The sequence below is a fragment of the Nyctereutes procyonoides genome, unplaced genomic scaffold, assembly GCF_905146905.1.
Source record: "Nyctereutes procyonoides isolate TBG_1078 unplaced genomic scaffold, NYPRO_anot_genome, whole genome shotgun sequence".
Lineage (NCBI taxonomy): Eukaryota > Metazoa > Chordata > Mammalia > Carnivora > Canidae > Nyctereutes > Nyctereutes procyonoides.
In genome coordinates, this window is record NW_026575139.1 from 11,092,150 (window position 1) to 11,106,961 (window position 14,812).

At 49.0% G+C, this 14,812-nt stretch overlaps 1 protein-coding gene across 1 annotated transcript; it reads right to left on the reverse strand.

Moving 5' to 3' along the window:
- Positions 1–3,566: 3,566 nt before the first annotated feature.
- On the reverse strand, positions 3,567–14,267 carry CALM1 (calmodulin 1). The gene is made up of 6 exons (XM_055303774.1): positions 14,041–14,267; positions 11,209–11,239; positions 10,140–10,283; positions 7,928–8,034; positions 7,374–7,509; positions 3,567–7,190 (listed from the first exon to the last, which is right to left on the reverse strand). Exons 1-6 carry the CDS (start codon positions 14,041–14,043, stop codon positions 7,162–7,164), a joined length of 450 nt encoding a protein of 149 aa, XP_055159749.1. The 5' UTR covers positions 14,044–14,267; the 3' UTR covers positions 3,567–7,161.
- Positions 14,268–14,812: the final 545 nt, after the last annotated feature.

Genomic DNA, 14,812 nt, shown 5'->3' on the forward strand with positions numbered 1-14,812 from the left:
ATACAGAACCTGGTAACTTTCACTATATTTTGTTGATTTTTTTTAGAGTAGTTTAAAAAAAAAAAAACAATGACGACAACAACAACAACCTAGAAGCAAATATTAAGCCTGAAGATTTAAGGAGGGGTGTGTGGACGTGGACAAGACCAAAGTCCTGCAGTGTGGAAACAAGATTAGATGTCTCCTGTTAACTCTATCAGGCTGGCTCAGAACCAATGAGTAGAAGCTAAAAGGAAGAGGTCAACCTACTAAGGATGTTCTCACACTTAGAACTGTTCAAAGGGGGATGTGCCAAATGGCCTTCATTAGGGGATTGGTTAATGAAAGCATGCCATATTGATATAGCCAGCTCCTAAAAATTACATCCGAGAATTTAAGTATCTGGAGGAATGTCCAGTAGGAAAAAAATGAAAAAGAAAGAAGAAAAAATTATGAATATGATTCCATTTATATGAAATGTCCAGAATAGGTAAATCCATAGATGCATAAAGTGGATTCATGGTTGCCAGGGTTAGGGGAAAGGGAGAATGGGAAGTGACTGCTTATAGGTACTTTTTGGGTTGATGAAAAAGCTCTAAAATTCGATACTGATGGCCACACAATCTTGTAAATGTATTAAAAACCATTATTAAAAGAGTGAATTTTGGGAACCCTGGGTGGCTCTGGTTGAGCATCTGCCTGTGGCTCAGGTTGTGATCCCAGGGTTCTGGGATCGAGACCCGCATCAGGCTCCCCATAGGGAACCTGTCTCTCTCTGTGTCTCTCATGAATAAATAAATAAAATCTTTTTTTTTAAGGGTGAATTTTATGTTACATGAATTGTATCTCAAGAAGAAAGCATAAGGAACAAAAAGGTTATATGTGTATATAATATACACAACATGTAATTGCATATAATAAAGAATGATGTGCTTAGTTTTATACCTACAGATCCCAATTTTGTCAATTATATCTCTGCATCCATGGGGTAAGAAAAAATTCTGGAAGGAAATACTAAGAGTTAACTGTTTTACAGGGTAGTGGGGTCATTTGATATCAGATTTTATACAGAAACATACTTCTGGTAAAAATAGGAGTGGGCAAGCTTCTTATCATGGGAAGTATTCCCCAAAATTTGAGAATCACCAGATATGGATATTTGCACTGAGTTTGACCTACAATGATCTAGTCCTTTAAAAAAAAAAAAAACAGGCTCCACCCCCAGCATGGAGCCCAATGCAGGGCTTGAACTCACAACCCTGAGATCATGACCTGAGCTGAGATCAAGAATCAGACTTCCTGACTGAACTGCCTCAGCCACCCAGGCGCCCCTGATCTAGTCCTTTTAACTGAAGTATTATTTTTTCACTTATTTTCTATTTTCTTTTTATAATCTATCATCTCAAATCTTGCCTCTGGTACCGATCTGGGGAGAGGGGGGGCGGTGGGAATCTTTTACTGTAAAAGAGTAACTGAACAAGAAAGTCCCAACTCGAAGGGCAGACTACAGCCCAACAAGGGGAAGGACATTAGTCTAAAAGCAAACTGTCTAAATAAATAAATAAATAAATATAAATAAATAAATAAATAAATAAATAAATAAAAATAAAGGCAAACTGTCCATGTTTACATGCAGCCAGGATACAAAGAGGATACGACAAACTTTAAGAAATTGTCTTACTAATGGAAGTACCTCCAGATTCTTCCCCTTTGTCTTTGTAAACGTGAAAACGAAACTTTGAGAGGAGACGTTTCAAATACTACCTGAGTGTGTAAATACCCACTCACTCCAAAGGTTGCCAGCACACAGGAGGAACGTAATTCTTATGAGGAAAGCTGGTGTTTTTTTTAAGCTCACGTTCAGGGATTGTCAATGGGAGAGGCAGGAAAGCCATCGGGCTCCTCTGCCCCCCTCTGCTCTCCCCGGTGGGGTTCTGGAGTGTGAGCTAACTCCTCCCGCTCCCTGGCAGAGGGTTGAGGGCAGTGGGAGAGAAGCTCCAAGCTATAAAAAACTTTCAAGTTTTATTTCCTTCTAAGGCATCCTGAGTCATTGGGTGCTCCAGCCCCCACTGCCCAGGGAAGTTCAGCTCAAATCGGAAGTGTGTGTGTGTGTGTGTGTGTGTGTGTGTGTGTGTGTGTGTGTTTCCTGAACCAAAGCCGTTGCAAATCCAGATGACGTTGCCACTTGGACTGGATCTCTCGCAGGCAGAGTGGGAGCTTCCTATTTCCGTCCTGGGAGGAGGATGGAAGTCACTTAATGATCAGTTCTCTGACCCACGTTCCAATATTACATCACAGTCTAACAGCAAAGCTTACCCTCCACTCCACCCCCAACACGGAGCTGCTAACACTTTAAAAATCCCATTTGTCACCTCAAAGCATATAGCACGCCCACATTATTTTGCCTCCCACCCTTTAGGCCACACTTCTTCTTTTTTTTTTTTTTTTTTAAGATTTTCTTTCTCATTTATTTGAGAGGGAGCCTGAGTGCACACTCGAGAAAGCATGAGAGGGAGCATGAGGGAGCAGGAGCAGGAGGCGCAGAGGGAGAGGGAGAAGCAGACTCCTTGCTGAGCAGGGAGCCTGACCCAGGGCTCGAACTCAGGACCCCGGGATCACAATCCCAGCAGAAGGCAGATGCTCCACCAGCCGAGCTGCCCAGGCACCCAGGCTGCAATTTCAATTTAAACAAGTAATGTCAAGCTGGCTTGGTCAGAATCCCAGAAAGCTAGTAGGTTCAAAAGTCTTACTTTTAACTGAGGAGGAAACTGAGGCCCCAGAGAAGCAAAGCACCCACCCATAGCTGCAGAGGGACAAAACCAACAGAGCCGGGCTGAGACAGTGTCAGGGCAGAAGGCTCCGTCCCCGCAGCAGGGTCACAACCTTTACTGCAGCTCCTGTATACAAGAGGAGCCAAATGCTCCCTGGAATGGGCCTTCCAACCAAAGCAGCAGCTCTGTCATCTTTCCCCTTCTTTTCAGCCGTCTGGCTGCTTCTGCGTAGAAGGAAACAGGCAAGGCAGCCTGCAAAAAAAGATCCTTCTGGAAACAGAGGTGGCCTTTCCTGCTGGGGCACTTTGTCTAGGATCAGGGTCTGGGACAGGACCTATTAAGGGGAAGGTTTCAGCTCCCAGGTTGTAAAGCTGAGTCCCATCCCGTTTCCCAGGCTGCTCGCTCTAGACATGATGGCCAGGAGACGTGCGCTTAGGTCATTTAAAACTCCTGTCCAGTTTTTACAGTGTAGTTCTTCACGCAATCCCTAAAGAAACTGGGGGTTAACGCCGAGGTCAAAGGGCAATGAATCTTCCTACAGCGCGCGTGTTCGAGTAAAGCCAGCCCGGATACGGTTAGGAGGCCTCGAGGTCATGTTCCAACATCAGCTCTTGACGCCTGAACGGAAAACTAGAGCAAGCTGCCATGGGGACGGGTCTGTGGTGTCCCGGGCGCCTCGTGCTCACTTGCTGTCCCAGAGCCTGGGGGGGGGAGGGGGATGACACCTGAGCGCAGGTGGACCTCGTTCCCGTCAAGCGGAGGGGACAGAGGGCAGGGCTACACGAGCTACAAACCTACACAGTTCACAGTTAGAGATGAAAGGCTGCAGAAATGTTTATTGGATACAGTGCCAGGTTTATAAATAAAACTTATTTACAATTTCCATAGAGTTGGTCCCCCATCAGAGAGGTGGTTAAATCTCCAAACAGTTTATCTCAAGATTTACAGAAACGTTCAAGTACATCTCCTTTTTCGAATCGCCACGGTAAAGGGTAGCTTCTGCATCGGAACTAGCGCCATCCTTGCTACAGACGTGCTCAGGAACGTTAGGAGAGCTGGAGAAAGAACACACACTCCACCCAGGCCGCTACCTTCTTACTCCAAGGGATACAGACAGCAAAGGGTTTCTGTCTCCTATAGGACAACTTCGAGGGATTGGGAAAAAGAAAGGAAAATACTAACTGCCAGCTGTAGGGGATAGGTTAGTAAGACACATTCGTGGAATCTTCGTCACTGCCAAAAAGGATCATGTGTTTCGGATATACAATAATTAATTCAAATGTTTAAAATAATTGATGAACAAAGAGCAGACTTTTGACCAAATTTACATTCTTGGTTTAGGAGGAAGTTCCCAGTATGCTGAGGGGCTAATCATATGCTGCTGCTCTTGACGGGCCGCAGCAGCACGTGGGAGGCCTACTGGACGGCCGCTCTCGTCACAACACAGGTTACAGGTACAGTCAGACATGCATTTTATAAAGAGAATATAAAAATATGTACAGTAGCTAATTTTCCATGTGTTTAAGTTGCCGAAAGACACCAATTAAAGTGTGCAAAAATTCATTTGTCTAAAAATCAGAAAAAGCCTTCCTTGGCAACAGTGCGTCAAAAGCCCATCTGAAACGTTGAGATGCATTTGCCTTGCTCAACACCTACCCCCAACAGATGGAGAACAAAACTATGAAAGTGTTTGCCAAGTACTCAGCAGTTTCTTATGGCAAGTCTCAGGCTCAAGCGGGATGCCAGTTAAACTAGTCACTTTATATATATAAATATATGTATATATTTATAGAGCAGTTAGAAGTAAGGGGCAAGAGTTTACAGGGAGGTGCTAACCAACTTTTAAGGGTATGGACCCAACACCCAGCTCTGTCCTCTCACAAACTCATGCAGTCTGCAAACACCCCACCTGGGCTGGTCTTCCCTGAAGCCAGAGGGAATAGGCTGCAGAGGATGGGGCTGCCCCTCTGCACCAAGCTGGGACTCGACACTCCCTGGGGGAAAGGCTTTTCTTCCCATACAGGATGCTGGCCATGGAAGAATATGGTTTCAAAAGCAGTCTTTTAGGAAGGGTTGTGGGACCACTAAAATGGAGCCCACCTAGCTTCTAGAAAAAGACTTGATGAAAGAGTTAAGACAGAAGGCAAAGTGTTAAAAACAAGTTCAGTTACCCCCAACCCTCTTTGAAATGACCAAGAAGCCATCAGGACATAGGCCTGAGATGGGTCAGGACTTGGGCTCCCTGTAAGAAACATCCAGGAGCCCTAGGTCTTCCCTGTCTCACCTGAACAACCTCCAAGGTGTTCTCAGGTGTTCCTTCCAGATTCGGGGAGTTATGGAAGTCACCTCTAGCTCTGGGTCTCCTCTTCTATAACCACCCAGTCTAAGGACCAACAGCAAAAGTAGATGGGCGGGCTCCTCTCCACTGCTCTGACCCATCCCTCTGGCAGGAAATCTAACAAGCTGCAAAATGCCAGAAAGACAGGGAGTAGGAGAGGGAGAAGCCAAGGGTCTCTATAAATCAGCCCTGAATGCACCCATTTGGCTGCCAAGAGCTTGTCGCTGCCTCGCTAGCAGCCTGCCGCTGTTCCCTGGCAAATTAAAACCTCCCACAGAAAACACTCAAAACCCAACTCTCCTCACTGGTGAGATACAACCAGTTAACACCCTGAAAAATGCACATCCAGCCTTCATTTCAGAAAGAGTTCTGCACTAAATGCAATATTCCTTTTTAAAGGTTTTTTTTTTTTTTTTTTTAAAAAGCACACCAATCCCACTGCAAAAACCAGTACCAGTATCTCAGTTTTGGTTACAGGTTTATGAGACACAAAACCCCCTCTAGGCTGGAGTTTGACTTTCAAGCTGGGGGGCTAGAGTTAGTTCTACTTGGGGGTGGGGGGAGGCAGGGAAGCAAAGTCAAGTCAACTTTAGGGAAAAAAAAAATTGAAAAGGAGACTGAAGTTAAAATCATAAATTAAAAATCATGAATCAAAGGTGACCGGTAGTGTCTTTAGGCATCAAGACTGGCTTAGAAGGGACTACTGCTTCTACCACACAGCGAGGATCGAATTACAGACAGACACACTAAATCATGTCTCTTGCACAGGTGGTCTCAAGTAGTTACATAAAACAGGTAATCAGCAGCACGATTGAGAAGAACCCCTAAGTACATGCTTGAGAAAAAGTGGTTTTTTTTTTTTCCTTCATTAAGAGCGCCACTGCCTGAATAGTCATTAAGTTACCAGGGTTCACTCCCCGCCCCCCTCCCCCAGTGAAAATACAAGTAGACCTACATGTCCATTGATAGGATGAAGCAAACTGCCATCTCTGGTTTTAGGCAAGGTCTCAGGCTCAGAGGTTGGTGCTGGGGTATCAGGGAGGGGAGGGTGGGAGTGTGAGAAGCCCAGTGTTGGGCGGTGGGCTTTTAAAAGGTCCTGACCTCTCCTCCATTGCCTTGTCCCCGTTTAGATCTCAGCTTTACAAAGCATTTAACACCACTTTAAGTTAATGGTCTTTTTATTGGAAAAAAAAAAAAAAAAAAGACTAGCATTTACAACTTGGAATGGACGTAAATTGTAATTTCTTGATCAGCAATGTTGATGGTTGTGCTGAAGTCCACAGCCACAGCCTAATCTGCTGGCTCCAAGTCATGGTTCAGGAGGTTTTAAAAACAGAGAGTCCAAAGATGCTCCCTTGGTAAAGGTTTTTTTTCTTTTTTTTTTTTTTTTTAAATTTCTGTGTGAATGGTGACAAGCCTGACACCCATTTTCGCTCTAGTACAACGCAGACAACGCTAAACCAACACACGCATGCCACCAGGATGTGTGTCATCGTCACCATGGGTGGGGGGAAGGGGCACATGGAAGTATGGGAGGGCCGTCCTAAGTGGGGCTACATCTAGACAGTTTATCCTTCACCCATTTTTCTGCACCGCATCCTGAGGTAAACCAATTTTAAATGTTTTCAGTAAACCAGCTATGACAATTTCTACTAACAAATTGAACTAGAACCCAGTTGAGTACGTTTTAGATTTGTTTTTTCATTTTTCGTTTTTAATACAAATGCCTGACTGTGCTCAATTGTCAAGCTGCATGCATGAAAAACTGGCCAGCCCAAACAGTGTATTAATCATGAGCAAATGGAACTGCAAGGAGTCCACTAAGTGCTTCCTTATCATTAAGGTAGTACAAGTATTTATATCGTAAAACTGATGTGTAGCTTGATCTTTAGGGGACAGGACCACCACCCAATACATGCAGATTTTGTGTGTGTGGACAGAAGGTACTTTTGACATTCAGTTTTGCTATATAGAAACAGAATGAGTAAATGAACTTTTTTTTTTTTGCAAGAGGTAAGTAAAAGATTCAATTTGATTCTTCTAGAAGGGGGAAAAGGAGTTGAAAGTAGGCCTTCATTTTGCAGTCATCATCTGTACGAATTCTGAAAAGACAAACAATCATAACTTTCGGTTATCTTCAAAAGCAGCTTTAATGCACACAACATCTCTACTCTGCATCAAGAAAATAAATGTAGATCAGTGTCTGGTGAAGCAGTTAACTTGTTCATAGACACCAAAGGGAAGACTATTAAAAACGAAGCTAAAGAGGTGTAGTGCTTTTTTACCTTCATAGTTGACTTGCCCATCTCCATCAATATCTGCTTCTCTGATCATTTCATCTACTTCTTCGTCTGTTAGTTTTTCTCCTAAGTTTGTCATGACATGACGTAGTTCTGCCGCACTGATGTAACCGTTGCCATCCTGTGAATGTCAAGCAGGTATCACTGGGAGTGGTAGGCAGTGTTTCTGAACGGGCAAGCAGCTCTGTGACTTATGCATGCCCTCGGGCAGCACTGCTAACTCTGCACATGGTGACAGCTGGCCCAGCTCCGGCTCCCACCCTTACCCACCACATACATGCACCCGGTGTGCACCAAAAAGGTGAGGGCTTGGCTAGAGCTAACAGATGGTGCGCAGCAATCAAGAAATCTCAGTTCAGACCTCCCCACTACTAACAATGCTTACCCTCACCCAGTGAGGCTGCCGTAACGAGTGGGCACATTTGGAAGTGAGATCGCAGAGCCCCAGGCAATTGTATTTAAGTGTTCAAAGTGTGTTAGAAGCAGTAGCCAAACAGCCGTATGTGTAAGTGCCGTCTCCAACACAGACCCAGGATTACCTTGTCAAAGACTCGGAATGCCTCGCGAATTTCTTCTTCACTGTCTGTATCTTTCATTTTTCTAGCCATCATAGTCAAAAATTCCGGGAAGTCAATGGTGCCATTACCTCAAATTAAAAGACAAAAGCTCATGTAAAATAAGTGCTTCGGTAATGCTACTCGGCCGTCATCCTCTTAAAAGCACTTTATAAAATGGTTAAGACTCACCTGCACAAATCAGTAAGTTATCTTATTAGGTTAAACCACTTGTAAGTCTAAACTGTTCAAATACTTTGCAGGGTAATTTCACATGATTCATGGGATTCAAACTAGTAATCAGGGTGCCAGCCAGCCCTTCTTGATGCAAAGGACACCGCACGTGTAGGTTTGTGACCACTTAAGGCAGTTGTGTAACTCCAGAGGAAAAAGCACATGGCACCCTTCCATTCCTTCCTGCCCCCGCCCCACCAAGCGCAGGTGAGCACTTGGACCTACCTCTGCCTTGGCTAGTGATGCTGGTCGAGGCCCAGAACTGGCCAGCCAGTATAACAAAATGTTTTTACAGAAGACAAGGATTACGGAAGGGGGAAAAACAGACTTTGTTATGCCACAGACAATAAAGTATCACAAAGTCTTCTCCAGAAGGCATTTCTTGGCCACATGAGAAGTCATCTAATCACTTTTGTTTCCAAAATCAAGATCTTTGTTTCCCAGTAAGGGCAAGGCTGGGAAGTGTTTTCATAAGTCGACCATGACGACCACTTAGGAAAATGTCGGAATAGTCTGTTCTATGGCCAGTACCCCCAAACAACTTCTGCTCTTAACACTAAGAATTAGGTGAGCACCGCCCCCCCCCAAAGACAAGCCACCAGTTTAACAGAGTAACTTGACTTAAACAAAAACAAAATTAAGTTAAAAGAAAAAAAGCCTTAGGTTAAGTTACTTATTTTCACCAGTACCTTAAAATCAAAGTAATAATTCAGAAATCTCTTTTGGCCTTCAAAATTTTAAAGCATTTATGATATTCACGTAACACAAAGTAAATTATTTGAGGTGCTATCTCACGGCCATGCAGAGAAGACATCCTCAGGCATTACATTTATTCTTTGTAAATACTAGATTCTGGAGCCTGAGACAATTTCTCCCTCCTTGTTCATACAATCTCAGAGCCTATACACTTTGCCAGGCCTTAAGCACAGTTTCCCAGGGTTCACATAAAATGGGAGGTGGCCACCCCATGTTCCCAGATGGCCAATCATCTTAGCAGTCCCCCAAGACAGAATTATGAACTACCTCTTTGCCAAAACGTTAATATGGATGAAAACTCTTTTCAAAGTAGCTTGGATGGGCTGAAGCCACGTGTTAAAGAGCTCACTCAAACCCCTGCTTCTAAATGTATGTGACCAGACAAATTTAACTCTACTTTATCAATTTACAAGACCGTAATTGTTCAAATGGCTATCAAACCAATCATCTAGAAAACAGTCTAGGTCCCAACTGTTTATTCTTCACTCGTTTTTTTAAAAGTTTACCATGTTCTACAACATTACAGAGTACACGGTTTCCAAAAAGACATGGTCTTTTTTGAGAGGGGAATGCTCCAAAACTGCTGAGAGATGTGAACAATAAAAGGTCTACTGTTCACTGGAATCGGTAACCAATTGGAGACCCACCGTTACAGGGGTACTGCTTGTTCCTTTTTGCTCTGCAGTTGTATTCATCCTCCCCTTCTGTTAGTTCTATAAATCTACTTCCTGCAGTCATCGAACACGCCACCTCTAAGCTTCACACGATCCTCAAAATTCTCTTCAATAAACATGTCTACAGCTCACACTGTACTCAATTCTATATTAATGCATAAGAGTGCTCCTCTCCCACTTCACTTCCCACTCCGCTTGGAGACAGTAAGCTTTTTTATAAGGTTTATGGCTATTTTTTACTTCCCCAAAGTACTCAGCGCAGACTCATTGGCCAGTTGATAAAAGATTGAGCTGTAGGTCATGGCAAGTAGAAAAGAACAATACAGCGATCTGATCCAGGAAATGTTCTAGACAGTGAGCACAGCCAAAGGCAGGCCCATAATCTTCTATTTTCATTGTCAACGGCTGTAAGGCAACCACCGAAAGGATCGCTGCGCATTTGCTTTGCTCTGGGGACCTGAAAGACAATCTTGTGACATGTCTGAACTTGAATTACACAACACTGGCACTCATTCATAGGTCTAAACCCTCACCGTCAGCATCCACCTCGTTGATCATATCCTGCAATTCGGCTTCTGTTGGGTTCTGACCCAGTGACCTCATGACAGTTCCAAGTTCCTTTGTTGTGATGGTGCCATCGCCATCTTTGTCAAATAGGGAGAAAGCTTCCTTGAACTCTGAAAACAAAAGTTTACCCTTTAGAATGAACATCTTTACCCAACCCAGCCACAGCACACACTTCCCTTGGGCTTGCCAAAGCAAACCATCCAAGTCTGCACACTATCAGAAACTGCCTGGTCTTTATCTACTGAAATAAAGACCACAATAGTCCCATTGGACAGACCTTCATTCAGCAGTCCATAAAGCAAACACTGCTCCTGGTAACTGGTTCCATAAAACCACAGTATCTTCATATTTTTTAAAGAAAACTAAGCCAACATACTCAAATTAGTCTGATCTGACAAGTGAAGATTGGTCCACGTGTTCCCTTAAAGTCCCTTCCTGTTAAATTTCTATAGCCCTCTGAACTCATTTCACAGGGGTTACTAGAAACCTATTCCCAGGTAACCAGCGTGTCCTCTCCATATGGCACTTATGGCATTTCAAAGGTATCCCTGGTTTCCTAAAGAGAAATCCCCTCAAAAAAGTCCTCTAAGGAATACCAAATGCTAGAATCTAAACTAACTCCCTTAATTATTATTATTGTAGTCCCAACCCTCATTTTCACCCATTCCCATTTATTTTCCAATAGAAAGCACAAGCCTTCATGGTGAATTACTAAAAGACCTGTGGCACAAGAATTCTACACTGCATTTCTGAGTAGCAGGCTCAGCGCAATCTCATTACACGCAAAGCCTTGACCACCACAAAGTCAAACACTCCAGGGTGAACAAGTATTCCTAGCTCCACTCCCTTTCATACTGCCTCGTAAACACTGGCAAGGAATTAACACCTGACCCAAATATTTCTGCTGATTGCTTCCATTTAAATAAGTTCTTAGAAAACTGCTCAAATTATAGGGGGGGAAGGGTCAGAGAAGTCACTCAAACTGAGTGGTGCCTAGTTCTGGCCTACTGGGACTTCCTAAGGTCATCAACTTACCAGCAATCTGTTCTTCGGTCAGCTGATCAGCCTACATAAAGAAAGAAGAGGTTATAACTCAATGCAAGCGTTGATTGAGAGCAAGAGTTTTCCCAATGATACTTTTGATACTGACTTTTCAAAAAAAAAAATCTTAAAAAAAGAAAAACCCAACCATTTGAAAATGTTAGAGATTAGATGAAAACAATCAGAACAAAGGGAACACTCTGTGCTATCTCAAAAAACAAAGGGTGACAAAGAAGTGACATTTCACTTCAGGTTTTCTTTGCTGGGCCTGTGGCTGTGTGCTCAGAGGTCTACCGTGGAAGGGTCAGTTCATAATTTGAAAAATGGCACCTCTAGTGGCAAAAGGCCACACCACATCGGATGCTGCGGCCAGCTCTGAGAAAGAGCGCCACCTACTGCGCCAGGGACACCGCAGTCCCCCCCCTCCACCCGAGGATCCCAGCCTGACGCTGCTGTCACCACAGCCAGGATCGTGGCCAGGGGCAGGCTTTTAGCGCACCTTTAGCGCATTGCTGCGAGCGCTCCAAAATCTCCAAATAGGCGTTACATAATGGCATTGAGTGGGATTAACAGGCTTTCATATCTATTCTACGAGATACAATTATGTGGAAAAAATAAATCCGCAGCAATGGGTTACCCCCACCAACTTCATTTCCGTGTAGTAAGTGCTTTCCATTTAAATTAGGCAGTTATTTATTAAAAGCCTACCATGTATAATGGGTGATGCCCTCAGTCCAATTATCTTTGATAGAGAAGCCAGGGGGAAAAAAATGCAACTACCCCTACAAGTGAGCGGTTACGAGAGTGCAAACGTCATGTACACACAGAAGTACATAATAATTATGAGACTGCACCTTGTCTTTTCTGGAAAAAGAGCAACTACTAACTCTGCTGGAGGATATTTACTCTACCAATCTCCAGGATGACATAAGAGCCGCTGATGATAAACACACTTTACTCGAAGGTGGGGACAGCCATGAAGGAAATTCACACTTGCCTTGTCCGGTTCGCTGCAACACGGAACCTAAGCCCTGTGCCTCCAGCCTGCAAGGAGAGCTGGTATGTGTTTTTTATTTCACTGAGGGACACCCAAGGAAGCCGATCACACGCTAAGTCCTAAAAGAGCGCTAACCACCTTCTGTTTACGTTGTCAAGTGAAAACTTGCCCAAGAGGTGCGATGTTCCAACAGACGGATTTAAGGGAAAACTTATTTTTTGTTTTAATTAGAATCGGATCTTCCTTCCTCTCTACCCCAGTCGCGGGAAGGCGGTTTTCTTTATGTCCCACGAAGGAGACGATGATTTACGTAACGCCAGGACAACACCTGTCTTCGTACAACAGGGAGCCCTGCCACACCTGGAGCCAGAAGCTGCCCCCCTGGCGGGGACCACGGTCCCGCCTCACCGCCGAACTCTCGGTCGGGGAGGATTCCGAGCCTCAGCCTTCCTCGACAAAGAAGCCCCCGCCCCCAAGTGGCTCAGGCCTGAGGGCAAGGGTGCTCGGGGCCCGGCGGGAGCCACCTCCCCATCCCGCCGAGCCAGGAGCCGCGGTGATGTCAGCCCTGCCCGCCCCGGAGGAAGGGGCCGAGCACACACCCAGCGGGGCGCACAGGCGCATCTGGCAATCTAGACGCTGCAGAGAAAGCGGAAACGCGGAGGGCATCTCCCCGCGGACCGCAAGGCGGCGAGGGGCCGGGCGGGGGTGCGCGCCCCGGGCGCAGCGGGGCGCAGCGGGGCGGGGGCACCGCCCTTCCCCGGCCGGGACCCCCCTGCACTCCCACTCCCGCGCCGAGCCCGCCCCGCGCCGCCGCGCCTCCCACCCGCTTCTGCTCCCCCAGGCGGCGAGCCGCACCGCCGCCTCCTCCCGGGGCAAACTTTGCGTCTCTAATGGAAACCGAGCCGCGCGCCAGCTCCCAGCTCCAGCTCCCAGCTCCAGCTCCCTCCTCCCCCGCCCCCCCGCCCCAATTAGAGCGAGCCGAGCGCCTCCCGCGGGAAGGGACCTCCCGGTGCACCGAGGAGCACGCACGCCGGCACCGCCGCCCTGGGCGGGGGGCTGCAGGGCGCAGCGCGGGGGTCGCGCCCCGGCCACACCGCAGGGCCCCGCCCGGGCGCAGGGCGGCCGGCCCGCCGCTTCCGCCCTCTCCGCCCCCCACCCCTCGCCTTCCTGCCCCCACCCCACCCTTCCCCGGCTCCTTCCTTCCCAGCCCACGCCCGCGCCGCGCCCCCCGGGAGGGAGGCGGCTGAGCCGCTGAGCCGCTGAGCCGCTGAGCCGGGGCCGCCGGTGGGGGAGGCGGCGGACGCGGACTGCGCCCCTCACGCCGGGGCCGGAGCGAGGTGCGCCACCGGCCGGCGCGGGCCCATTCATTCTCCGCCGCCCGCCCGGCCCGCCGCCTCCGAGCCTGGGGCGGCGGGGGAGGCGGGGGGAGGGGGGGCCGAGTGCCCGGCCCCGCCCGGCTCCCCCGCCCCCCCGGGGCCCCGGGGCCCCGGCCCAGGCGCGGCGCTGCGGGAAGCCCGGGTGCGGCGCGCTGGATGCAGCGGTGCGGGGCTGGGGGAGGGGGTGGATGCGGAAGGCCCCGGGGCGGCTACGGCCGACAGCGCTCGGCCACGTCCAGCTCCAAGAGGGGCCCGGACAGCACTAAGACGCCCTGGCCGAGGAAAGCGCGACGCAAACCCAAAGTGCGTCCTCCCGAACCGCGGCTGCTGCGTAACAGCACCCGGAAAAGAGGGGGGAACCGCCGTCCCAAAGGGGGGGGCGCTGAACTAAATATCTGGAAGAAATCACGGGCAAGGCAGCTGCTACGCCGCCGTTCACCACTCCCGACCTACCATGGTGCGAGCGAAGGGAGGAAGCGCAGAGGGAGCGAGGGTGGCTGCACCAGCGCCGGGGCTGTGACCGCGGGGCTGCCTCCGCTGCTGCTGCCGCTGCCGCTGCCGCTGCCGCTGCTACGGCGCGAGGTGCGCTCAGCGCTGTGCCGCTGCCGCTGCCGCTGCCGCCGCCCGACTGCGAGGAACGGCGCCGCGCCCGCGAGCCTCCCAGCAGCACTGCCGAAGCGCCAGCCTGCGCCCCGCGGTATATATACGGCGCTCCGTATCCCTCCGCCGCGGCCGCGGCCCGCTCGCTCGGGGCGCCGCCGGGAGGGCCGGGCCTCGCCCGCTGGGCCCCGCCCCCCGCCCGCCGCGCCCCGCCCCCTCCGCCCCGCCGCGCCCGCCGCGGGCCCAGGCGGGGGGCCCCGGGACGCGCAGGGCCGGGGCGGCGGAGGCGAGCGCCCTGCGGGGGCGGAGCAGAGGCCGGTGGGGCGCGGGGTCCCGGGAGACCCCCCGTCGGGGCCGGGGGCGGCCCTTTATTGAGAAGCTGTCCGCCTCTCGCCCCTGCCCCACCTCCACCTGTGGGACACCCCCCCCCACTCACATCTTTTACACCTTCTCCTGGGGCAGCCGGGTCCCCCAGGCCCGGCGCCCCGGGGCTCCCCAGCTAGCCGCCCTCCGTTCGGGGAGTTCCCGGAGGTCCCGGGGCAGGAGACGGCCGCGGGGAGCTGGGGACCGAGGAATTGCCTGCACGCTTCCCGGCCTTGCGGAGGGTCTGGAAGGGACATGGCAG

Coding starts and splice junctions, on each gene's coding strand:
- CALM1 (XM_055303774.1), bottom strand. Junction 8,035..10,139: donor CAACGAGGTGGATGCTGACG/GTGAGGGTTTAG, acceptor TTTTAATTTGAG/GTAATGGCACCATTGACTTC. Junction 7,510..7,927: donor CATTCCGAGTCTTTGACAAG/GTAATCCTGGGT, acceptor TGACATTCACAG/GATGGCAACGGTTACATCAG.